The sequence below is a fragment of the Terrapene carolina genome, unplaced genomic scaffold (assembly GCF_002925995.2).
Source record: "Terrapene carolina triunguis isolate 2854851 unplaced genomic scaffold, T_m_triunguis-2.0 Scaffold68, whole genome shotgun sequence".
Taxonomy (NCBI): domain Eukaryota; kingdom Metazoa; phylum Chordata; order Testudines; family Emydidae; genus Terrapene; species Terrapene triunguis.
Window position 1 is genome coordinate 21,426,344 of NW_020664419.1, and position 26,573 is coordinate 21,452,916.

The 26,573-nt window shown below is 41.7% G+C and overlaps 1 protein-coding gene across 5 annotated transcripts in view; it reads right to left on the reverse strand.

The window, feature by feature from the left end:
- SRPK2 (SRSF protein kinase 2) overlaps positions 1–26,573 on the reverse strand; it is a 259,374-nt gene that overhangs the window by 79,785 nt on the left and 153,016 nt on the right. For 4 of the 5 annotated variants that reach the window (XM_026648679.2, XM_029910845.1, XM_026648680.2 and 1 more), the window contains 4 exons: positions 12,388–12,496; positions 11,645–11,732; positions 11,327–11,414; positions 5,816–5,922 (listed from right to left, as the gene is read on the reverse strand). In XM_026648679.2, the coding sequence (XP_026504464.1) occupies positions 5,816–5,922; positions 11,327–11,414; positions 11,645–11,732; positions 12,388–12,496 (392 nt within the window). The remainder of the gene's footprint in view (positions 1–5,815; positions 5,923–11,326; positions 11,415–11,644; positions 11,733–12,387; positions 12,497–26,573) is intronic. The other variant, XM_024208498.3, reaches the window with a different exon arrangement.

The window sequence follows — 26,573 nt, forward strand, 5'->3', positions numbered from 1 at the left end:
CGGTATGGGCAAGTTTTACAGGATGCAGACAGGAACTCATCTCAACAGTGTGTACCCAGATGCTTGCAGCATCTGCTCCCTTTCCGCCTCTGTTACCCTCAGGAGAGTGATACCGCATATGGTCACCTAGGGGAAACGGGGAAAGTTTTAAATGCTAGCCCTTAAGCCGCAAGCAATTCGACAAGTAATCCACCTGTTTGGTGAATTCTGGGTCACACAACCACGCTTTCCCGAGTGTGCCCTGGTTGTGGTTGGAAGGGATCACTGCGTATTGCAACCAGCATTTAAAAGGGCGGGATGGGGGGGGCGATGCTTCCTGTTTGTCTCCATTCCACCCCAACCCGGTGCCGCTTTGTAACAATCAAACTATTTGCAGGACTTTATGTTGGTGCCTGTCCTCAAGGACCATCCAGGTTGCTAGGGAAAAGGGGGCTTTTCTGAGGTTGGAACCATTGATCCCAAGGATGTCTTCACAAAAGCTGCAGCACAAGACCTCTCGTCCATGCTTCATGGCCTTACTCACCGTGGCTGGAGCAGCAAACCAACTCTTGCAGTAGCCAGCGGTTGTAATTATGTTGTGGTTTGCAGGGGAGTGAATTGAGGAGTGTTTCTTTTATAAAAAGAATTAACCTTGCACCAGAAACAATGTATGCACTGTCAATGCTAACCTTTGTATTCTTTGCAGCTGAAAACTTGTCCATTGGTGCATCCTCCACATTGGGACAGAGACTTTCCCAGATTAGAAGGCGGGAAAAGAAGACTCAGGAGGACATGTTCAATGAGTTAATGCATGCCTCTGAGAGTGACAAGATGGAGCTCAGCACGTGGAGGATTGCACTGTCCAAAAGCCTGCACAAAGACAGCAAGGACAGGAGAACATGCAGGGAACATGAGTGTGACATGCAGGAAGAGATGGTGTGCATTAAGAGGGAGCAAACAGACATGTTGAGGCGTCTGGTTGAGGTTCAAGAAAAGTCCCTCTGCAGCCTATGCTGAACCTGCTGCCATCGCCACCAAGTTCCACATCCTCCTCTCCCAGAAATCCTAGGATGCAGTGGCGGGAGGAGTCCAGTATCCCTTGCACTCAATTCCAGGGGAGGGTACAAGGACCAGAAGGCACCCATTCCCACACCTTTATTGCAGTGCGATTTTAAGAAAGCTGTCCTTGTTTCCCACCCCCACCCCCCAGTGCTATCAGCTCTTTTGCCCCAGGTTATCTTACTCTTCTTTGCTGTCTCTCAGTGTTTGTGAGCATAATAAAACTTAATGGATTGAGGAGAAAAGGCTCTTTATTCATTCAGCGCACAGTAGTTAGTGGGGGTGGGAGTTTACAGGGGAGTATATGAAATGAAGGGGACAGATTGGTAAGGAACAACACACATAAGTGTCACATTACTGTGGTCATTGCTGAAACAAGTTTTCAAAGCCTCACGAAGATGCAGTGCCCCTCGATGTGCTCTTCTGATTACCCTGGTGTCTGGCTGCTCAAAATTGGCTGTCAGGTAATCTGCCTCAACCCCCCACCCCACCAGAAACTTTTCTCCCTTTGTTTCACAGATATTATGGAGCACACAGCAGGCAGCAACAACAATGGGGATATTGCTTTCACTGAGGTTTAACCTAGCAAGCAAACAACGCTAACGGGCTTTTAAACATCTAAAGGCACATTCCACCAAGCATTATGCGCTTGCTCAGCCTATGGTTCAACCGGTCCTTACTGCTGTCCAGGCTGCCTATGTACGGCTTCATGAGCAAGGGGTAGGCTGGGTCTCCCAGGATCACAATTGGCATTTCAACATCACCAACGGTTATTCTGCAGTCTGTAAAGAAAGTTCCTGCTTGTAGCTTTCTGAACAGACCGGAGTTCCTAAAGATGCACGCATCATGCACCTTTCCCGACCATCCCATGTTGATGTCGGTGAAATGGCCCCTGTGATCCACCAACGCTTGCAACACCATTGAGAAGTACCCCTTTTGGTGTATGTACTCGTTGGCAAGGTGTTCTGGTGCCAAGATAGGCCTATGCGTTCCAACTATGGCCCCACCGCAGTTAGGAAACCCCATCGCAGCAAAACCATACACTATGTCCAGCACGTTTCCCAGAGTCACTACCCTTCTTAGCAGAAGTCTATTTATTGCCTTGGCAACTTCGATCACAACAGACCACACAGTAGATTTACCCACTCTGAATTGATTCCCCACTGACCGGTAGCAGTCTGGCGTTGCAAGCTTCCACAGAGCTATCACCACTTGCTTCTCAACTGTCAGAGCAGCTCTCATTTTAGTACTGCTGTGCTTCAGGGCTGGGGAAAGCTCTTCACACAGTTCCATGAAAGTGACCTTACACATTTGAAAGTTCTGCAGCCACTGCTCGTCATCCCATAGCTGCGTAACTATGTGGTCCCACCAGTCATTGCTTGTTTCCCGGGCTGAGAATCGGCACTCCACCTTGCCAAGGTGATGTGCGACTGTAGCCAGCATCTGTGAATTACTCCACTCCAAGGCTTCCAGCAGGACTGCTTGCATGGCATCACATTGTTCCACACGGCAGCTCCTGCTTCAGCTGAATAAATACTGCAGGATAAGGCACGAGGTGTTTGTAATGCTCATAACAACAGTGTACACCAGAGCGGGATCCATGCTTGCCATGCTATGGCGTCTGCATGGGTGACCCAGGCTTAGGAAAAAAGGCGCGAAAAAGACTTGGTTTCTTTGCTGTTGATTTCAGGGAGGGAGGGAGGAAGGTAAGTGCATCATGGGATGCTAACACCATGTTCCCATAACCACTCACGCAACTCTTTTGGTCCTATGAGGCATTGCAAGCCCAACCCAACATTCCACTCGACTCCATGCACTGTGGAATAGCTATCCACAGTGCAGCACTCCATGCGTCGATGCAAGCCCTGCTAGTGAGGATGCACTCCGCCAGCACAACGAGCATACTGGGGACATTCAAGATTGACAAGCTTAAATCGGAAGCTCAATGTCAATCAACCTAAATTTGTAGTGTAGACATATCCTCAGCGTCAAAGCTCAGGTCTCTAGAGCACAGCACCGTGTAGGTGACCTCTCTCCTTCAGATTAGGCATCACAATGTGAGGGTAAAGAAGAGCCTTACAACATCCTTGATTTCACACAGAAAGTGACTAACTAGTGGGCACATGTAGTGTCAAAGAAATCTGATGGCTGCTCTGTGACTAAGTAGAAGCCATCAACGCATGAACACAGCCTTCAAGTCTTGCAGTGAAAATCCACTGAGACCTCCTGAAGGTAAAAAGAGCTGAAACCTTTTGAGGCTAAAAGGAGGCAAAGCACTGTGAAGAAATCAAGGACTCACAAGCCAAAGTTCCAAAGCTAAAAGATCAAGCTAAAGAGCAGAACTTGTGAGTGCAGAGGATGGAGCCTGGCTCATGTTCCTGAACACAGAGAGTCATGAACCACTAGTTTGAAATAAACAATCACACATGACTGGAAGGCAAGGACATTCTTTAAAGGTTACTTAAAGCACTGCAAAACTGCAATGGGATACAGAGCTGGAGAGGCATCTGACATGGTAGAGCTCACATAAGGAACTACTTCGCTGTCTGTGGTCAAGAAAGAACTGAGTAGAAAGTTCAAAGCCAAAACACCTTGAGAAGCTTGGAGAATATATGCATCATTTTAAGAAACTGAGAGCAAGTAGTGAGAATCCTGCACAGGTGGTATCTTTGCAGAAAGCATTTTTATACAGATTCCTACATCTCCCCTTGTATTCAGTTTTCTTTTGTTTTGTTCTTCACTTCTTTTCCCTTCATATTCAATTATAATTTAATTATACTTTGTATTGTTTATATGTACAATACCTTATCGTATTACACTTGTCTTAATTGAAATTTCATGTATCTTTTCCTTATTCAAATCATATAAGGATAAAAGTTATAAAAAAGCATTGTGATATTTGAATCACTGGATTTAATTTATTTTAGAAATATGTATCTATCAAATACTGCATTACGGATTTAAAAAAAATTAAAGCGGATCACTCCTTACACTGACTCATCTTAGGCTGCTGTTTAGCAAATAATTTTGGCTCTCATTCTACAACTGACTATATGAGCATAAGGTTTCACCCCTATACAAGAAGATGCAGCATCAGGGCCTCTGTTTCACTCAGGCGGTTTAATTAAATGTTGAGACATGTCTGTTCAAATATGGCAAGAAATTTGGGGAAAACAATTTGGAAGAATTATTTCAAAAGATTGATTATTTAAAAATAATACAATTAAAAAAAACAGTGTTGATATTAGCAATTTACATAAGTGCAAAACTGCAAAAAACTACTTGGCATCACAGACTTTGGTCATCCTGGAAATCATCCAGATCTGGACCATCACTAGGTTTGATATAATGATCTACCAAAAAAACACAATGAATAGGGCCCTACCAAATACACGGCCATGAAAAACGTGCCACAGACCGTGAAAACTAGTCTTATGTACTTTTATCCTATACTATACAGATTTCACAGGGGAGACCAGAGTTTCTCAAATTGCGGGTCCTGTCCCAAAAGGGAGTTGCAGGGGGGTCACAAAGTTGTTTTAGGGGGGTCGCAGTATTGCCACCCTTACTTCTATGCTGCCTTCAGAGCTGGGCAGCTGAAGAGCGGCGGCTGTTGGCCGGGCACCCAGCTCTGAAGGCACCGCCCTGCCAGCAGCAGTGCAGAAGTAAGTATGGCAATACTATACCATGTCATGCCATGCCATCCTTTTTTCTGCTCTGCTGCCTTCAGAGCTGGGAAGCTGGAGAGTGGCAGCTGCTGACGGAGGGCCCAGCTCTGCAAGCAGCAGCAGCGCAGAAGTATGGGTGGCAATACCATACCATGGCATCTGCTTTCAGAGCTGGGATCCCGGTCAGCAGCCACCGCTCTCCAGCTGTCCAGCTCTGAAGGCAGTGCCGCTGCCAGCAGCAGTACAGAAGGGTAGCAGTACCGCAACTCCCCCTACAAAAACACTGTGACCACCCACAACTCCTTTTTGGGTCAGGACCCCTATAATTACAACACCGTGAAATTTCAGATTTAAAGAGCTGAAATCATGAAATTTATGATTTTTTAAATCCCATGACTGTGAAATTTACCAAAATGGATCATGAATTTGGTAGGGCTGTAACAATAAGATAATATGTCTGATCTTTTCCCTCTCTGGCACATCACTTCTGTAAGATCATCTCCCCAGCAATTTGGTTTGTATGGTGCAATGTAGGAATGCACATGTGAGAGAGAACTCTAATAGTGGGAATTTCAAAAGTGCCTAATCATCTTTAGATCTGTGCTCCTAAATCATTTGGATACTTTTGAAAATCCTGTCCTTGGTTTTTTAATGTATATCTCCTGAGGATCTGTTTTTCAGACAGAGATGCAATCGGTATTAATTTTTTTAAAATTATGTTTATATTATTTTCCATTGATCTTGTGTTGTATATTCTGAAGGTGGCTCAGTATGAAAGATGAAATTGTGGTCGATTTATTAATCATGAAAACTGATTTCCTTATTTTCAAATACTCTTAAATTTGTAAGAAACAGATTGACTTAAAAATTTAAGTATATGTTTTGTGAAAGAGCTCAGTAGCCAATGGAGTATCTACACAAACAAAGCAAGCAATGTGCACAAATGCATGTTATAGGAAAAGATACTCTCAACAGCTACCTATGGGAACACCTATGAAATTAATACTTACTGTATATTTCCTGGTATGATCTGCAGTTGAAGTATCAACACATTAACATTAAAGTAAAGCAACACTGTAGAAAAAAATTAAAACATTAGCAAATCTTACCTGTCGAATTATACTTTTTACGCAACGGATAGGAAGTCCTTGATAGTTGGATTTGATTATCCATTTTAAGAGATGATGTCCAAGAACTTCAAAGACCATACAGACATCTGGGATTTAAATAAGGATAATTACAAAGTAACTTCTTATTTAGCTCAACTATAATACTTTTTTGCACTTTAGCTAGAGTGCCCATCGTCCCTCTAAAAACATAGTCCTCATGAACAGAATGAAAATCATAGCATCATAGAAATGCAGGGCTGGCAGTGACCTTGAAAAGTCATCTAGTCTGTCCACCCAAGCTGAGGCAGGATTATGTATACTTAGATCATCTCTGACAGGTGATTGTCTAACTTGCTCTTAAAAAACTCCAGTGACAGGGATTCTACAACCTCCCTCGGTAACTATTCCAGTACTTAACTATCCTTATAGAAAGAAAGTTTTCCTAATATCTAACCTAAATCTTCCTTGCAGCTGTTTAAGTCCATTACTTCTTGTCCTATCCTCATGGGCATGGGGAACAACTGATCACCATCCTCTTTATAACAGCCCTTAACATATTTGAAGACTTATCAGGTTCCTGCTCAGACTTCTTTTCTTAAGACTAAACATGACCATTTTTAACATTTCATCATAGATTAAGTTTTCCAAACCTTTTATTATTTTTATTGCTCCACTCTGGACTCTCTCCAGTTTGTCCACGTCTTTCTTAAAGTGTGGTCCTCAAAACTGGGCACAATTCTCCAGATGAGGCCTCACCAGTTCTACTCTACTATGCACAATTACCTCCTATGTCTGACATATGACATTCTTGTTAATATACCCCAGAATTTTATCAGTCTTTTGCAACGGTGTCATATTGCTGGCTCATATTCAGTTTGTGAAACCCCCAGATCCTATTCTGCAGTACTACCATCTAGCCAGTTATTCCCCATTTTCTAGTTGTGCATTTGATTTTCCTTTCTATGTGTAGTCTTTGCTCTTGTCATTATTGAATTTTATCTAATTGATTTCAGACAATTCTCCAATTTATCAAGGTCATTTTCAATTCTATTCTTGTCCTCTAAAGTCCTCCCAGCTTGGCATCATTTGCATATGTTATAAGTGAACTCTCCACTACATCATCCAAGTTATTATATTTGAATAGTACTGGATCCAGGACCCCACTAGATATGTCCTCCCAGTTTGACTGCAAACCATCAATAACTACTCTTGGAATATGGTTTTTCAACTACAGTAATTGTGCACCCTTCTTCTAGTAATTGCAGCTAGACCACATTTGCCTAGTTTGCTTATGAGAATGTCATGTGGGACTGTCAAAAGTCTTGCTAAAATCAAGATTTATTGTGTTGATTATTTCCCCCCATCCACTAGGCCAGAAACCCTGTCAAAGAAGGGAATTAGGTTGGTTTAGCATGATTTGTTGTTGACAAATCCATGTTGGCTACTACTTATCACTCTATGATCCTCTAGGATACCACTTAGCAAGGATACAGGTCCCTTGGGACCTGAATCTTGTGCTGTCCAGGCTCATGGGTCCTCCCTTCGAACCCTTGGCTTCCTGTTCTCTCCTCCTTCTCTCCTGGAAAGTTTACTTCTTGGTTTCCATAGCCTCAACCTGCAGGATGTCTGAGATCAGAGCGCTCACCTCGGAGCCACCCTATACAGCCTTCTACAAGGACAAGGTCCAGCTGAGCCTGCACCCGGCGTTTCTGCCCAAAGTAGTTTCCCAGTTTCATACTGGTCAGGGCATATACTTACCAGTTTTCTGTCCCAAGCGTCATGAAACAGATGAGGAACGCAGGCTGCACTCCCTGGATGTCAGATGGGTGCTGGCCTTCTACACAGATAGAACAAAGCCATTCCATAAGTCAATGCAGTTGTTTGTTGCTGTCGCAGACAGGATGAAAGGTCGCCCTGTGTCTGCCCAGAAAATCTCGTCCTGGATCACAGCCTGCATCCACTATTGCTATGAGCTGGCAAAGGTGCCTCTGCCGGTGATTGTGACAGCATACTTGACGAGGGCACAGGTGTAATCGGCAGCCTTCCTGGAACAGGTACCTATCCAAGAGTTTCCTCTGCCCCAACCTCTCTGGGGAGACCTGAGCCAAGATGGGAAGCACTCCCGTGGCACAGGTGATTGGGACCAGCACTGAGAGGACAACCGAAAGGAGGATTTGCGCCAACAGTAGTATGCGAGTCGCGTCGAGATCTCGATCTTGGTCTCGATGACCAAAGACAAGTTCCAGACCTGGACTGTGACTCCTGGGATCCAGGATGTGGCAGAGAGGATCGCTGCCTTGTTTCAGGCAATCGGTGGCGGCCCACTGCCCCTTGAGGGGTCTTAGAGGCTGGCTTACCCTCTTGGGGAGCCTTAGGTGAGTCCTGTGGCACCTGTGTCGTCAGCAGCATGGGCGGAGACCTGTGCTCTCTCAGCGTCAGGGGAGGCTGGGAGGACGACGGTTCTGGCAGGGGTTTGAATCCCATACCACTCCTGAGAGTCGAAGGCGGATCTTTTAAGAGGCTAGTGGCTCCAACCGGAGAGGCATGAACATGTGGCTCAGGAGTGGCCTGGCCCAGTTCCCTTACTAGATGACCCCGGGCCTTCTTCCTCGGTGCCGGGGAGTTGTGCTTTTTCGTTTTCTTCTTAAACACCGGTGATGGGGAGTGGTGCTGGGTACAACCCAGTGCCAGCGGCACGGTGCGTCCAGAGGCCAAGGCGCTCGATGTAACCTGGCAGGACGGCTCAGAAGCCGGGCAAAGGGTGTGCTCCATCAGGAGAGCCGTCATATGAATGTCACGCTCCCTCTGGGTTCTGGGACGAAAGTTCTTACAGATCCGGCACCAATCCATGACGTGCAATTCCCACAAGCACTTAAGACAGCTGCTAGGGGGGGGTCACTCACAGGAATAGACCTGTTGCAGTCCACGCAGGGCTTAAACCCGGGAGACCGGGGCATGCCCCGCCTGGGGTAAAGTCCCCACTAACTTCTAACTATCAACTATACTTAACAACTACATAACTAATTACTATAAACGAACTATTTACAAAGGCCCTAAGATTTGAAGTCAATAAGACAAGAAAAACCGCTAGCCCCTGATAAGCAAGGAAAGGCGCTCCGACTAACCACACCGGGTAGTAAGAAGGAACTGAGAGGGCATAGGGCTGGTGCCTGATACACCGCCACATGAGTGCAGCACTCCAGAGGGCGCTACAGCTGACCCTACGGATACTGCTAAGGCAAAAATCTCCAACGACCGCGCACGTGGGTGCGCTCGCATCTAGCATGGAATGGACATGAGCAACACATCGCTCAGTGGTTTGAGCATTGGCCTGCTAAACCCAGGGTTATGAGTTCAATCCTTGAGGGGGCCATTTAGGAATCTGGGGCAAAAAAAAATAGTTGGGGATTGGTCCTGCTTTGAGCAGGGGGTTGGACTAGATGACCTCCTGAGATCCCTTCCAACCCTGATATTCTATAACAACAGTTACAAAAGGTAGGTAACCATTTTTTGGCTACTACTTATCACCCTATTATCCTCTAAGTGCTTTCAAACTGATTCTTTAAGTGATAAAAATATAATGCAAGCCTCAGTCTTGTAAACACAACTTTTATGCTCAATGTTAAGCACATGAGTAGTCTGATTTCAATGGGACTACTCAGATGCTTAAAGTTAACATGTACATAAATATTTGCAAAATCAGGCCCTAGATGATGAACCAGATAATCAATATTTTAATGATGCAATTTTTGTCAATTACCTTTAAAGTAACTCTAATACCACCATTCCATTGGAAATGGTATGTTCTACCAGTAAAAGATTAACTAGTAGCTATATTTAAAAAAAGAAAATGAAGGAAATTCTTTTTTGTTTTCATTTTCACTGTAGAACAGTAAAAATAAAATTTCTAAAAGTATCCCTTATTTCTAGTGTATTTTAAATTATTTAGAATCATAGATTCACAGGGTTAGAAGGGACCACAAGGGTAATCTGTTCTAACCCCCTGCCAAGATGCAGGATTTGTTGTGTCTAAACCATCCAAGACAGATGGCTATCTAGCCTCCTCTTGAAAACCTCCAGTGAAGGAGCTTCCACAACCTCCCTAGGCAATCTGCTCCAGGGTTCTTATAGTTAGGAAGTTTTTCCTGAAATTTAATCTAAATCTGCTATGTTGTAGTTTGAACCCACTGCCTCTTGTCATGTCCTCCATGACAAGAGAACTTTTCTCCATCTTTTTTATGGCAGCCTTTCAAATATTTGAAGACTGCTATCATGTCCCCCCCTTAATCTCCTCTTTTCCAAACTAAACACACTCAGTTCCTTGAGCCTTTGCTCATATCGCTTGCATTCCATCCCTTTGATCATCTTTGTCACTTGCCTCTGAATCCTCTCTAGTTTCTCTACATCCTTTCTATACATTGTTGACCAATGAAGCAACAGGAGAAACTCCATGTACTTACACCTCTCAGTAGGAGACACATACTACCTTCTTCAGGAGCCAACTCGGGATCTCCCCACTGGCCTCCATCAGACAGGAGGAACATAAACTCACTACCGCTCTGGGCTGGATTTCAACCAATGATTTAGAGGTAAAAGGCTCCAGACCCTATTACCAATCCTCTAATCTATCCAGTCTTCCACATTTATTATTTCCTATCCTTACTATATTTTACTATATGGCTTTTCATCAGAATCGTTACAGATTATAATTCTAGAAAGCATCATAAAGATTCAGTTACCAAGTATTTTTTATTTGTCACTCAGAATCCCTCCTATAGACAGTTACAGGAATTAAAGAACACTCCAGACAATTACATATCCACATTTTATATTAATAAACAATTTAAAGGACAGAAACAAAATAACTGATTAGTTGATGATTCTTCCTTATCTAAAACGAGTGATTACCCCTTCTTTTTTAAGTTTCTCTATATATATATATAACAACAGTAACACACATTGGAATCTAATCTCATAATGTTTCAACATAAATTGCTTGTTAGTTTTTAGAAAAAAATCTTTTTCTACCTACACTAATTGAATGTACTGCAGTATCTATAATAATAATAATGAAGCACAGTACACTAACTAATGCACAACATGTTTCTTAACTATGTTATTTGGAAAGGTTAGAAGAACCACAAACATTGTTCACTGTAAATAAAATTTCAATTTTTTAAAAATAGTCCTGTCTTCTGATGGCCTAGTGGGCAAGCCTGTTCATCAAGGAACAAATTTAAAATGTTTATTTATCTTTTATTCTTCATTACATTTAGAACTATTAAGCTATAGGGAAACTAGGGAAAGCGAATTACACATTGTAATACAGTGCATGACTAAATGTCACTGTGATGGTCTTAAATTTTACTTTTAAAAAAAATTAAAGAAAGCAGCTTATTTTGAAAAATGACTTCACTCTGCATACACTAAGACATGAATGTATAAAAACTAAATACTCATTTATCCCCTTCATTTTAATCTTAATGTAGGAAGAATAGCCAAAAAGGATACGTATTCCATTCATCCCTGAAATTTTGAAGTCATCAATTAACTGTACAACCATGTCTTTGTTTGGATCGTTAGGATCACTTTCACGAACCTAAGCAAAGAAAGAAGATACTGGAAACAATTCATCTTTTTAGAAGGGTAATACATTTTTTCTACCAATTTAAACAAGATTATAGAGCCTTACAAATAATGACAACGAAGTAATGTCATATATTTAGAAAACAGATTTAGGGAAAATAATGATGTTCGAAAGCATTTACTTCCATTGTACCTATACATAATTTACCATTATTAGTACTGAGGACTCAGTATAATACTCACACATCTGAGCAACTTAATTTCATCCAAGGCTGTCTCTGTATAATGCTGGGCACTTTTTACAACTTTCATTGCAACAAACCTCTTCCCCCTTGAAAATAATAAAAACTTATTCAACAAATGACCAGAGCTGAAAGATGTTATGAAGCATACTTCAGAGGATTATATCTGGAAAATTTTGGTAATTTTACCTTAAAATTAAGGGGAAAACGCCTATTCTCAATAATATAGTAGTTAAAATATTTAACATAATTTAGTGCACTCTGACAGAGAACAACAATACCTTTAGAACTGTATTTTATGCATTATGTTCTACAATATTGAAATCACAGAATTATTAATATTTTAAATGGTAATGGCTTTAAAAGAGGAATTTCAATTCTATTTTACCATTTAATCGGTTTACTATTAAGGATACAGGAGGAATAAAAACATTGGCTTGCTCTCCAGCTCAAGAAAACATGTGAATTCAATAAGCACTGATAATTTGTTAAGCAAAATAAAACTTAGACTTCAACTTCTGACAAGTTTTATAAAATAGATCCTTATCCAAAAGGAGAAAAACACTGTGGATATCTCTATATACAGTTGTTTACCAAACAACAACAAAGACACAACAAAACACGTGGATAGCTTCAGCCTGTATCTAAAACAAAAGTTACTGCACATATAACAAATCAGCATTTACTTGATTAGAAATGGAAAAAAGAAGTTTAAAGACAAATATATATATGTAGATCTCTTACTGCATATCCCAGCATAGCCAAACTGTAGAGAAGTGTCCCCATCCTAGCTTCCTAATTACATGATACCGGCCATTGAAAAGATCTCCAATTTTCACTGGATGATAGCCACCTTTCAAAAAAAAAAAAAAAAAAAAAAAAAAAAAAAGAAGTACATTCAGAAAAATAAGCAGATACTTCTACTTACCTGTTTATTCCTTTAATACCAAACACCTTTTAAAGATGTCCTAAACTATAAATCAGGAAATTGCAATAAGTTTTTTTCTACAATTACACTATTTTGCCTCAAAAATGTTCTACAGCTACATTCTTTACACCCTCCCTTGTGGAAAATGTGGAGATTTCTGTATTTCTATGAAAATTATATGCCTCAGTTTACCAGCTTGATATTATTCTATATGACTGCCCAGAGTTAAATCAAAGGAAGCTGTTAGGGAAAAACAAGTAGGAGACAAAACCTCCCAAGAGATTACCAAGAGTACTCAAGAGAACTATGGGGCCATTATTATTGGAAAATGCCCTCCTGCAAGACTTGCAATTTTATTTTTCCCAGCACCATACCTAACACCAAAGGGAACTAAACTGTTAAAGATTCCAGCCTAGAAAGGAAGGAGGGTGAGCAGGCAGCACTGATTGCAGGGGAGTATCTGACAGAGAGGCACTGAGGCTACGTCTATACTACAAATGTTGCAGCTATGCCGCTATAGCACGGCAGTGCAGGTGCTTCCTATATCGACAGAAAGGGGTTTCCCATCAATTCAGGCAATCCACTTCCCTGAATGGTGGTAATTCTTCCATTGACTTAGTTGTGTCTACACCAGGGGTTAGATTGGCTTAACTATGGCATTCAGAAAGATAGCTAGGTCAATCTAAATTGTAAGTGTAGACCAGGCCGGAGAGAATGCTGTAGTGGCTGGCTGTCTCTCCAAGGCCAGGAGTAGGGGTGTCTAGGCTGAGTGGAACTTACCCAAAACTTGTAAGGAAAGAATAAAGTTAAGGTAATACTCATGTGTGTAGGCCTTATTCATTATTTTAATACAAGACTCTGACTAGTTCATTCCTGTTGACTATTAAACAATATTTTGTTTTTAAAAGGCTGCAGTGTGTCACTGATATATTTTCTGGTCACAAAGCTCCCAAGATAGAAGACTCCTGCAGGGACACAATTCAAATTGGATCTGCTAAAGTAGCCACAGTGAGAAAGAAGGGTTCTGAAGCCTAGTGGTTCAGTCTAAGAATGGCAGAATCTTGGGACTCCCCCTAAAGTGAGGTAGAGGCCCAGGGCCTATCACTAGGAGGGATGCACTGAAGAGTGATACAAGGTAGAGCTCACCCTGTGGTCCATGACATCCCATAACTGGGAACACAATGTCTTGAATTTAAAAATGCACTGTGGTAACTAATAAAAGATGTGTCTCATTCCCAAACCTTAGATTCTTAACTCTCAAGCAACAACAGATTTTTTTTTTTTTTTTTTTTTAACAGTAGCACTCCAAATCTGGATCAGAGCAGATTTCTTTAAGAGAAAACCTAGAGCATATCTACTCAAAGGAAATACTGAAACTTTGCTATCCACTTCATATTCAAAGGTAGCAGATACCTTAGACTTCTTAAGATGGAAAGCCCTGATCCTGCACATGTCTATGCACAGTCCAAAGGCTTTGTCTATAGCAGTCACCTATATTATTCATTTCATCATAAACATTTGGTCAACACACACACACAAATCCACTGCAAGACCAAACACCAATGGAGAAATCATCTTACAAACAAAACCAAAGAACTAGCTTGACCATTTAACTAACAGACCTAACTGTATAGCTTGAAGGCTAGAAACTGAAGATCTGGATAAATATTAACTTGCTTCCTAACAACTACAGAACTGGATTACAATCAAAGGATTCATACCAATTCTCCATAAATTTAGGTTTAAACTACTAGTTAGATGAAATAAAGAAAGATAGATCTCAAGAGACATGTGCAGGATACTGGAAAAGGGAGGAAAGAGCAATACCACTTCCTATTCCTAAAAGGGTTTGCATTTCTGAGAAGAATTAAATCTGTTGACCTGACAGCCAAGATTACGTACATCTCTAACACACAACTTACTAAATCATTTCTTTTCTTATGCACACTCCATCTGTTGCATGCAAAATATGAGAAGTATGAAACATTATTCCCTGCACAATCATTCTCTTGGCAAAAGATACAATTTTCCTCACTGAAGTTTTAGAAGCTGAAAATATTTAAGACTCAGTTTTAGCACCTTTAAGTTACACAGCAAATCTTTGTAATTAAACAGGACAAAATGAAAAATGTCTGAAATATCTTACACCTTCCCTAATAGTCATCAAACATACCAAGGAACACAAATGGGTGCCCATTTTAACGTTTCTTTACACTACTAAAGTGGTATAAATGGGTCCTACTGTGATTATATGACTCAAAATCATTCTTCTCCCTAAATAAGATAAGTGGTACACAGTATTTTGGACCTCATGAGGCACCAACAGGTGTGTCTCATGGACAGATAAACTGCCAGAGTCTCATTCAATTCAGGACTGTTCTCTTTTAGTAAAGGATCACATTATTAGAATACTGCCAGTTTCGTATCAAAATTTATTTATTTTACCACTACATCACCCCCAAAACTACTGCTGTAATAGAATTCCAAATGCTCTGTTTCTCTGGCTGCATTTTTCACAGCACCTTTTTCTGTTGCCCTAGGCCCCAATCCTGCAGACCTGCACAGGGGTAACTTTACTCATGAGAGTAGTCAATGACACCACCCACATATGCAAAGTTATTCCTGTTCATGTTTGAAGCACTGGGGTGCTAATTTGCAGTTCTGAAGCACCAGGTAACACCAGTACTAGGAAAAAGGCATTTTAAATATTGGTGTCTCCTTTGCTGTGATTAGTGGGATGTATTTCAGTGCTTCATAGCACAAAAAAAGGTTATTTAGAAAGCAATAGGAAAGTGAGTTATAAATAAACATTCATACAGAATTAGGAGGTATGATTGGGGTGTTCACCCCACGCTCGCCCAGAAGGGGTTAATGGAGGCCATATGGCCAAATAACCTATTAGGCTGAAGTATGAGAGGAAAGCCCTAATTAGATGAAGCTCATCTGTGTGGGTACAGATGGGGCTTCCATAAAGCCAGGGAGCTGAGAGCAGGAAGGTAGTCTGCAGTCACTTCCTGGGAGAAGGGGGTGTGTTTGGGGGCTACAGAGACAAGTAGCCCACATTTGCTCCCTGGGAGGAGGCAGTAGAGAGGCTGACTTCCTGGGGGATAGGAAGCAGCCCAGGGTATAAGCAGCAAGGTTGGCAACTGAACAGACCTTGGCTGCACGTTGTAGGGTTCCTGGGCTGGAACCCTGGAGTAGAGAGTTGGCCCGGATTCCCCTTCCTGCCACTGGGAAAGTGGCACCAGCAGGACAGTGAACAGCCTGGGTCACTGCAGGAGTGACAGAGACTCTGAAAGCCTATACTCTGGAAGGGGGTAATGCTGACTGACCTGGACAGAGGGCCGAGTCACAAAAAGGATACTGCAGTTCCTGGAGTGAGAGAGGGGCTACAGACCAGAGGGAAAGACAGAGTGACAGTGTGTGACCCCGGGAAGGGGCATCGATCTCGTGAGCTAATCCCAAGAGCGGCCAGAAGGAGGTACCAGCATAGCAGTGAGTGGGGCACCCCATCATAGGGGGGGATTAATGAAATTGTGTACTTTTGGGTGGTACAAACACCAGGATTTGTAAATATTCAGTGTAAAAGTAGTACTGCTCAGATCATAACAAAAGCTGTGTTGTGCTTTTCAGTTCTCCACAGAAAATAATGATGTTTCTGATGCAACTGCTGAACGCATGAGAGAGAGAGAGAGAAAATAAGAGAGATCATTATTCCTTAATGTCTCTTGAATGTATTGGTAATCGTAGCTGATGAATTCCACTGCTGTGTAGGGAATTATCCCCTTTGTGAACCGAATGAATGGGAGACATCTCTGGAGGAGAAACTAGAAAATCAGAGAGGCAAAGTATTGAGAGTAATCTCCAAATGTTTAAGGTTTTTCAGAAATAGGAGAATAATAGCATCGTGGTTCATAAATGCCTTCACAAATCAGGCAGTTGGAATTTTGAGATTTAATTACATTTCTAGACAAGTGGACGTTTAAAACAGACCTGATCTATAACCCACTGAAGTCAAGGAGAGTCTTTCCACTGATTTCACTGGGCTTTGAATCAAGTCTTCATGGAACAGTGCCCGATCTAAGTAAATCAATGTCTTGCACACAAAAGAAGTTCCCCACTTTAATGATATTACATCAACTAATGACCATGACGTCACAGAAAAATGTAAGAGGCCTAACTTAACTATACATATATATTAGGAACAAGTACGCTAGTCATGGTATTCTATGAACTATGTGCGCGCTATTAGATACTTTCATATTTTTTTTGTCTACTTCTTTAATTTCCATCAGTAGATACTTTTAGAAATGCTTTTCTGCCTCTTACGTTATTTAATCAGAGAAGATAATGAGCCCCAATTCTATACTGATGGCCTAGGAGTACAGTAAGGCTCGTCAGGTTGATAACTGCACTCTTACACTTTAGGTTGCTAGTTCAAATCAATCCTAGCCTAGAGACTGAAAAAATCATTACCACCTGAGAGATGTTTGCTGGCCAATGTGAAATGAGCTAGAGACCCAAGTGAAGTTCTTAGTAGAAGCATTAACAATAAAATCAGTTAGGCACTGACTACGCACATTTGTTGGCACAGTTAATAGAGGTTCAAGTGTTTAATGTGTATGGAAGTCGAATTACCTGCTCAGTCCTCAAAGCAGCCCCACCTTGGGATTTCAGATCAAGGTTGATTTACTGGCAAAGTATGGTAATGTTTCACTGAAAAATTAATGAGGAGTCTCAGATGGTTTTGAGGATGGAGTTAAGAGAAGAAGAGACACACTAATGGAACATGGTAAGTTCCAATTTTTATATTCCTCCCCCTTAATATAAGGTACGGGAAGATTAACAGAAACAGAAAAGGTAGCAAAAGGTGAATATGTGATGCTTGCAGACCAGGTCATGTCAGAGACTATTATCACTTGTGTATTAGTATAGATCAAAGCGATTAGTGTTTTGGGTGTTTAAACTTCATAAAACTAATGGGATGTTACATGCATTGTTTTCACTTATCTGTTCCCGTTATAATGTAATAGCAAACATTTAGATTACATATATCCCTGTAACTAAATAACTCATCAGACATCAAAGAAGCCTTGGGGAATGCTAATGAAGAACTATCAGAAAAGGTGCTAATTCCAAAGCAAATGGCCACTGTGGTGATGACTGAGGTCAGAGATTCAAAGTGCATTCCTCACCCACTGTCATCAAAGGAAAAGCCCATGCGGGTAGAGACACTGTCAGCTGGTCTTCTGACAGAAGAAGATATAAGAATGGATTCCAAGAAAGATCCTTCATCTCTGAACTGTTTGGACTTTTACAGGGAAGTGTGCCGGATGCAAACTGGAGATCCAAAAGACAATCTGGGTACCTTGAAAGACTTTTGGGGAACTGGCAGTTTATTACATCACTGCCACCATTTGGAGTTACAAACGGTGACTCACCTGTGCACATATTTTACCTGCTTTAATCTCTCAATAACTCTCATTCTTTTTTCTTAGCTAATAAACCCTTAGTTAGTTTATTATAGAATTGGCTGCCAGCATTGTCTTTGGTGTAAGATCCAGAGTACCAATTGATCTGGGGTAAGTGACTGGTCTCTTGGGATTGAGAGAAACCTGATGTGTGATTTTTGCTTTAAGTGACTATTATCGCAAAATAGGCTAGAGAGTCTAAGGGGACTGTCTGTGACTCCATGGTAAGACTGGTATAGTGATCCAGGAGTTCACATTTGTTACTGGCTTGGTAAAATCTAATTATAAAATAAACCACTAGTTAGGGATGTCTGCCCTTGTTTTCTGACAGTCTGCCTTAAGGTAGGCACTCACAGTTATGAGCCACTCCAGACAGCGTGACAGAATACATATTCTCAAACTAATAAAATTACTTACAAACAAGTGAGGAATCAATATAAGCAAAAGCAGACTTTGAGGTTCCTCAGCAAAATTACCTCCTCCAGGCTCGGTTCCCTGTGCAGAGACATTCTCCTCAATCTCCAAACACAGAGTGAGTGGAGAACAAAAGAGAAATGTATTTTTATAGGGCTCCATGTCACACCACGCAGTCCATTCACTCAGGTTCTTGTACATAAGATGTTATAAAGGTGTTGTTCCTTGCAATTCAGTCCCAACACACTAAAAGAAAAGTTACTTGTAACTAAGGCTACGATTTAATCACAGGTATTTTTAGTAAAAAGTCATGGACAGGTCACGGGCAAGAAACAAAAAATCATGGCCCATGACCTGTCCATGACTTATACTATAAATACCCCTGATTGAAGCTTGGGGAGAGGGGGTGAGCCCGGGGGCCCATGGCACCAGCTGCGAGGGGGGAGCCCCAGGGGCCCCGCTGCCGCTCCAGCTGCCCTGGGACTGCTGCCGGGAGCCACCAAGCTGTGGCTGCTCCCACTGCCCCCAACTGCTACTCAGGCGGCCAGCTGTACCAGCCACTGCTTGGGTGATCCCTAGGGCCAGCTGCTTTGGGCGGTTCTGGGGTCAGCCACTTCGGCCGCTGCAGAAATCAGGAAGGTCGCAAGAAGTCACAGAATCCTTGACTTCCACAACCTCCCCATGACAAACACGGAGCCCCACTTATAACTAATACTTCAAAGATATTGGTGTGATTGAGCCACACTGTCAGGGTGCTGGCACTCAGTCAGCTGGTCCAAAACTTTTGGGAAATCTGGATCTATTGGAGCCAGGTAAGCACCATCATCACTGAACCAAACATTTGGGACCAAAGCCCTTGCCACCCTCAATGTCGTTCCACAAAATCAGAGTTCCAAAACTAAGTAGGCCATGGAAGCTGCCTTAAGGATGTGGAAAGAGCCTTTAATCTTTCAGGAACACCTGTAAGAAGTTTTAATACAATGTCTAATCCATTTTAAATGTGTGGCTGAGACAAACAACCCTATTGATTTATTACCATAGGTCACAAAATATCAACTGATAGCTGACTTCTGGAAGACTTTTGTCTTAACTAGATATTTAGGAACTTATGTGATCTAGTGTCCCCACATAGATTATGACATTTTGGAAAGAAAACTGGAAACAGAGACTAATACAATGTTTCCAATTAAACGGAGTTACTACGTCAGGAAGGAATTTTGGGCCAGGACACAAGATCACTTTGTTTCTATGAAATACTGTTAAAAAAAATTAAAACTACAAAACCTGGAACTCATTCACTTATGTCTGGTATTATAGAAAAAGTCATCTCCAGGGACAGATATGATAATTTTGCAAGATATGTAATTTTCAATAACAAACAGTGTTTTGATTACTCAATTTTCTTTTCCCTGCACTTCAGATATGACCTGATTTTAATGGTTGCTTCCACAGCATCTGAACTAGGCTCAAGATTTTAAGCCATCTGAAGGTTTAGAATCCCATAGATTAGTATAATTTTTGATACCTATAAATACTAGTTTGTATAATAGCTAAGAAATCAAACTTTTTCCATGCTAGGAAATAGGAACTTAAAAATTATAGTCCACTAAGGTACATGCTTGCATGAAAAATTATGAACCACAATGACATATTAGCCTAGATCTACGACTCTTGGATATGGAATGACAGGTTTAGTCAATTTTTATAATGCTTTTTTGTTGTGGCATCTGATGATTGTTAGCCATTTCTCCAAAAATACAGGGTAATTTTTGTATTTCTATTTGTTCTCAAAGGTCAAGTTCCTTTACTACTTTTGAGCAGTCTGAACTCTCTTACTGGATAAATTTAAAGTCTAAGTGAATATTCAGAAATGGAGATATCAAATCTCTTAAACATTTAAGTTATGGGACTTTTTGAAAAACAGGATGCTGAGGCAGTTAACTGAACAACTGAGTTAAATACACTCATCTTCTAGGAATAAGATAGTTCACTTATGCTATCTAGAAAGAAATCTGGTATTCTTTTTCCTTCCTGTCTATTTGTGAAAATCTATGTTCCCAAAATGTGATCCCAAAGGAAGCCAAATGCAGCTCAACAGAGGTAAAATTAGCATTCTCCAGGACTAACATTTATATCAAATCATTCAGCCAAAGGAAACTTTCTTTGTAAGTACAGTTATTCTGATAAGAAAACATTTATTTTTCCAGCAGATATAGATAAAACTAAACTCCCAACAAGAAAATGGAAAGGATCCCAATTACTTCAGTAGGAATAGGATCAAGCCCTAAAGATATTAGATATGTTTTGGAACCACTCTATTTGATACACAGATGAATATTTAGAATGAGCTTTTTCTTTTTATATAATTTATTTATGGCCAAACTGGTTTAATTACATTCTCTTTTCCATTTAACTCTCCCTCTCCCTTTTTTGGAATTAATGAAGAACTTATTTCCATCACGGTGAACTCAGACTAACACCAATATTAGATATTTAGATTATTTCCCACATCTTGCAATACTGCTTTAACTTAGAGTAGGTTCTTAACTGTTAGGAACTTTATTAGCACAGGATCAAATGTTGTATGATGTATATGTATTGACATGGCTGCATTGTCATGACATGCTGTTAAAACATACTTTTTTATTATAAAACAAAAATCAATAAAATGCTAGCTAAAATATGAGGTTACCTGAAAAAGAAAGCTAATAACATGGAAGGGAGACATTAAAAATGAGAACTCAATCTAAGGCAGCATGTGAAAAGATGCATGTATTTTGTAGCCAAAAGTTAAAATAGCAAGCAAAGATTTGCACATTCATATGCCATTGTGAATAGATAACGGGACAAATAAGTGGGTCATTGATAGGTTTACAGTTATCAGGCTATACTATTACGAAGTAAGCAAACATTGTGGAAGTCAAATATCCTTAAAAAGCATTTTAAGTACAGCACATTTAAGCTAGGTACATTTAAATTATATTAAGTGCTTGAATACAAACGCTAAAAGTCTAAATACTAAGATGGGTGAACGGGAGTGCCTAGTATTCAATGAAGATATTGAATATAATAGTGATCACAGAAACTCAGTGGAACAATGATAATCAATGGGGCACTGTAATACCAAGGTACAAACTATATAGGAATGATAGAATATGTCATGCTGGTGAGGGAGTGGCACAGCATGTGAAAGAAAGCATAACGTCAAATATAGTACAAATCTTAAATTAATCAAACTGTACCACAAAATCTCTATGGATAGAAAGTCCATGCTTGAATAATGAGGATAGCAGTAGGAATATACTACTGACCACTTGACCAGGATGGTGATGGTGATTATGAAATTCTCAGGGAGATTAGAGAGGCTACAAAAACAGAAAGCCTAATAATAATGGGGGATTTCAACTATCCCCATATTGACTGGGTACATATCACCTCAAGATTGGATGCAGATATAAAATGTATAGATACCATTAATGACTGCTTCATGGAGTAGCTAGTCCTGGAACCCAAAAAGAGCAATTCTTGATAAAGTCCTTACTGGCGCACAAGATCTGATCCAAGAGGTGAATATAACTGAACTGCTCAGTAATAGCAACCATAATGTAATTAAATTTAACATCCGGAGAGGGGGGGCAAAAATACCACAGAAACCTAACAGAGTAGCATTTAACTTCAAAAAGTTCCACAAAAATGAGGAAGCTAGTTAAACAGGAATTAAGACGAACAGTCACAAGAGTGAAATGCCTGCAAAGTGCATGGAAAATTAACCATAATAGAAGCTCAAACTAAATTATAACCCAAGAAAGAAAAAACAGCAAGAGGACCAAAAAACTGCCACCATTGCTAAACAACAATGTAAAAGAGGTGGTTAGAGACAAAAAGACATCCTTTAAAAACTGGAAGTTGAATCCTTCTGAGGAAAGTAGAAGGGAGCATAAACTCTGGCAAGACAAGTGTAAAAATAAAATCAGGCAAGCCAAAAAAGAATGTGAAGAGCAACTAGTAAAAGACACAAAAACTAAACAGCAAAAAAAAAAATTTAAGTACATAAGAAGTAGGAAGCCTGCAAACAATCAGTGGGGCCACTGGATGATCTAGATGCTAAAAGGGCACTCAAGGAAGACAAGGCCATTGTGGAGAAGCTAAAGTCTTTGCATTGGTCTTCACTGCAGAGGATGTAACCGAGATTCCCAAACCTCAGCCATTTTTTTTAGGTGACAAATCTGAGGAACTTTCCCAGACTGAGATGTCAATAGAGGTGGTTTTGGAACAAACTGAAACAAGTAAAGAGTCACAAGTCCCCAGGACCAGATGGAATTCACCCAAGAATTCTGAAGGAACTCAAATATGAAATTGCAGTGCTCCTAACTAAGATCTGTAACCTGTCACTTCAATCAGCTTCTGTACCAAATGACTGGAAGATAGCTAATATAACACTGGTTTTTAAAAATAACTCCAAAGACAATCCTCGCAATTACAGGCAGGTAAGCCTAACTTTAGTACCAGGCAAATGGTTGAAACTATAATAAAGAACAAATTATAAAGCACATGAACATGACATGTTGGGGAAGAGTCAACACAGCTTTTGTAAAGGGAAATCATGCCTATTAGCCACGATGGACAGGGATGCAACCCCATGCTCTGGGTGTCCCTAAACCTCTGACTACCAAATGCTGGGACTGAAAGACAGGGGATGGATCACTCATTTATTGCCCTGTTCTGTTCATTCCCTCTAAAGCATCTGGCACCAGCTACTACCAGAAGACAGGATTCTGGGCTAGATGGACCATTTGTCTGACCCAGCATGGCCATTCTTATGTTTTTGAAGCCTATAACTGGATGGGCTGACAGTCTACTGACAGCACAGTAAGTGACCAGATGTATGATCAGATCAAGAATTGAACTTGGTCCTCTTTTGCTTGACTGGAAGCGGATGAACAAACTGGCAAGTCACGGCACTCAGCCCTTAGGAGAAGGGTGTATGAATTCTGTTGCTTTACAGTAGTCCTCCTGGCTGATTTGGAGGTAGTAGTGACAGTTTCAGAGGGAACAGCATCCAGTTCTTCTAAAAAGGAATGGTGGTCATCAAGATATAGAGCATTAAGGTTTGAAGTGAAATAAGTTGGTTAAAAAAAATGGAGGGTCCTGTGGCACCTTTAAGACTAACAGAAGTATTGGAGCATAAGCTTTCGTGGGTGAATGCCCACTTCATCAGACGCAAGTAATGGAAATTTTCCAGAGGCAAGTATAAATCAGTATGGAGATAACGAAGTTAGTTCAATCAGGGAGGGTGAGGTGCTCTGCTAGCAGTTGAGGTGTGTGAACACCAAGGGAGGAGAAACTGCTTCTGTAGTTGGATAGCCATTCACAGTCTTTGTTTAATTCTGATCTGATGGTGTCAAATTTGCAAATGAACTGGAGTTCAGCAGTTTCTCTTTGGAGTCTGGTCCTGAAGTTTTTTTCCTTTAAGATGGCTACCTTTACATCTGCTATTGTGTGGCCAGGGAGGCTGAAGTGTTCTCCTACAGGTTTTTGTATATTGCCATTCCTGATATCTGACTTGTGTCCATTTATCCTCTTGCGTAGTGACTGTCCAGTTTGGCCAATGTACATAGCAGAGGGGCATTGCTGGCACATGATGGCATATATAACATTGGTGGACGTGCAGGTGAATGAGCCCGTGATGATGTAGCTGATCTGGTTAGGTCCTGTGATGGTGTTGCTGGTGTAGATATGTGGGCAGAGTTGGCATCGAGGTTTGTTGCATGGGTTGGTTCCTGAGTTAGAGCTGTTATGGTGCGGTGCGTGGTTGCTGGTGAGAATATGCTTAAGGTTGGCGGGTTGTCTGTGGGCGAGGACTGGCCTGCCTCCCAAGGTGTGTGAAAGTGAGGGATCATTGTCCAGGATGGGTTGTAGATCACTGATGATGCGTTGGAGAGGTTTAAGCTGAGGACTGTAGGTGATGGCCAGTGGAGTTCTGTTGGTTTCTTTTTTGGGCCTGTCTTGTAGCAGGAGGCTTCTGGGTACACGTCTGGCTCTGTTGATTTGTTTCTTTATTTCCTTGTGTGGGTATCGTAGTTTTGAGAATGCTTGGTGAAGATCTTGTAGGTGTTGATCTCTGTCTGAGGGGTTGGAGCAGATGCAGTTGTACCTCAGCGCTTGGCAGTAGACGATGGATCATGTGGTGTGTCCGGGGTGGAAGCTGGAGGCATGAAGGTAGGCGTAGCGGTCGGTGGGTTTTTGGTATAGGGTGGTGTTAACGTGGCCATCGCTTATTTGTACTGTGGTGTCTAGGAAGTGGACCTCCTGTGTAGATTGGTCCAGGCTGAGGTTGATGGTGGGGTGGAAGCTGTTGAAATCATGGTGGAATTCTTCCAGGGTCTCCTTCCCCTGGGTCCAGATGATGAAGATGTCATCAATGTAGCGTAGGTAGAGAAGGGGCGTGAGTGAACGAGAGCTGAGGAAGCGTTGTTCCAGGTTAGCCATAAAAATGTTGGCATATTGTGGGGCCATGCGGGTGCCCATGGCGGTGCCACTGGTCTGGAGGTATATATTGTCACCAAATTTGAAATAATTGTGCGTGAGGATAAAGTCACAGAGCTCAGCAACAAATTGTGCTGTGTCATCATCAGGGATACTGTTCCTGACAGCTTGTATTCCATCTGTGTGTGGGATGTTTGTATGGAGAACCTCTACATCCATGGTGGCTAGGATGGTGTTTTCTGGGAGGTCACCAATGCATTGTAGTTTTCTCAGGAAATCAGTGGTATCACGGAGATAGCTGGGAGTGCTGGTGGCGTAGGGTCTGAGTAGGGAGTCCACATATCCAGACAGTCCTTCAGTGAGAGTGCCAATGCCCGAAATGATGGGGCGTCCAGGATTTCCAGGTTTGTGGATCTTGGGTAGTAGATAGAATAACCCCGGTCGGGGCTCTAAGGGTATGTTGATTTGTTCCTGTGTTAGTGTAGGGAGTGTCCTGAGTAGATGGTGCAGTTTCTTAGGGCAGGTCTTCGCTACGGGGGGGGTCGATTTAAGATACGCAAATTCAGCTACGCGAATAGCGTAGCTGAATTCGACGTATCGCAGCCGACTTACCCCGCTGTAGGGACGGCGGCAAAATTGACCTCTGCGGCTTCCCGTCGACGGCACTTACTCCCACCTCCGCTGGTGGAGTAAGAGCGTCGATTCGGGGATCGATTGTCGCGTCCCGACGAGACGCGATAAATCGATCCCCGAGAGGTCGATTTCTACCCGCCAATTCAGGCGGGTAGTGTAGACCTAGCCTAAGTGTATTCCTCAGTGGGATCTGAGGAAAGTGGCCTGTAGAATTTGGTATTGGAGAGTTGTCTGGCAGCCTCCTTCTGGTAGTCAGACCTGTTCATGATGACAACAGCACCTCCTTTATCAGCCTCTTTGATGATAATGTCAGGGTGGTTTCTGAGGCTGTGGATGGCATTGCGTTCTGCACAACTTAGGTTATGAGGCAAGCGATGTTGTTTTTCCACAATTTCTGCCTGTGCACGTCGGCGGAAGCATTCTATGTATAGGTCCAGACTGTCATTTCGACCCTCAGGCGGAGTCCATGTGGAGTTCTTCTTCCTGTGTTGTTGGTGGGAGGGTATCTGTGTATCAGTGCGCTGTTCAGTGTTATCTTGGAAGTATTCTTTGAGTCGGAGGCGGCGAAAGTAGGCTTCCAGATCACCGCAGAACTATATAATGTTCATGGGGGTGCTGGGGCAAAAAGAGAGTCCCCGAGATAGGACAGACTCTTCTGCTGGGTTGAGTGTGTAGCTGGATAAATTGACGATATTGCTGGGTGAGTTAGGGGTACCCCTGTTGTGGCCCCATGTGGCAGGTAGGATTTTAGACAGCTTACGGTCCTTTTTCCTTTGTAGAGAGGTGAAGTGTGTAATGTAGATCTTCTGTCTTATTTTATGTTATATATGCCATCAAGTGTGTAATGTAGATCTCCTGTCTTATTTTATGTTATATATGCCATCATGTGCCAGCAATGCCCCTCTGTTATGTACACTGGCCAAACTGGACAGTCACTACGCAAGAGGATAAATGGACACAAGTCAGATATCAGGAATGGCAATATACAAAAACCTGTA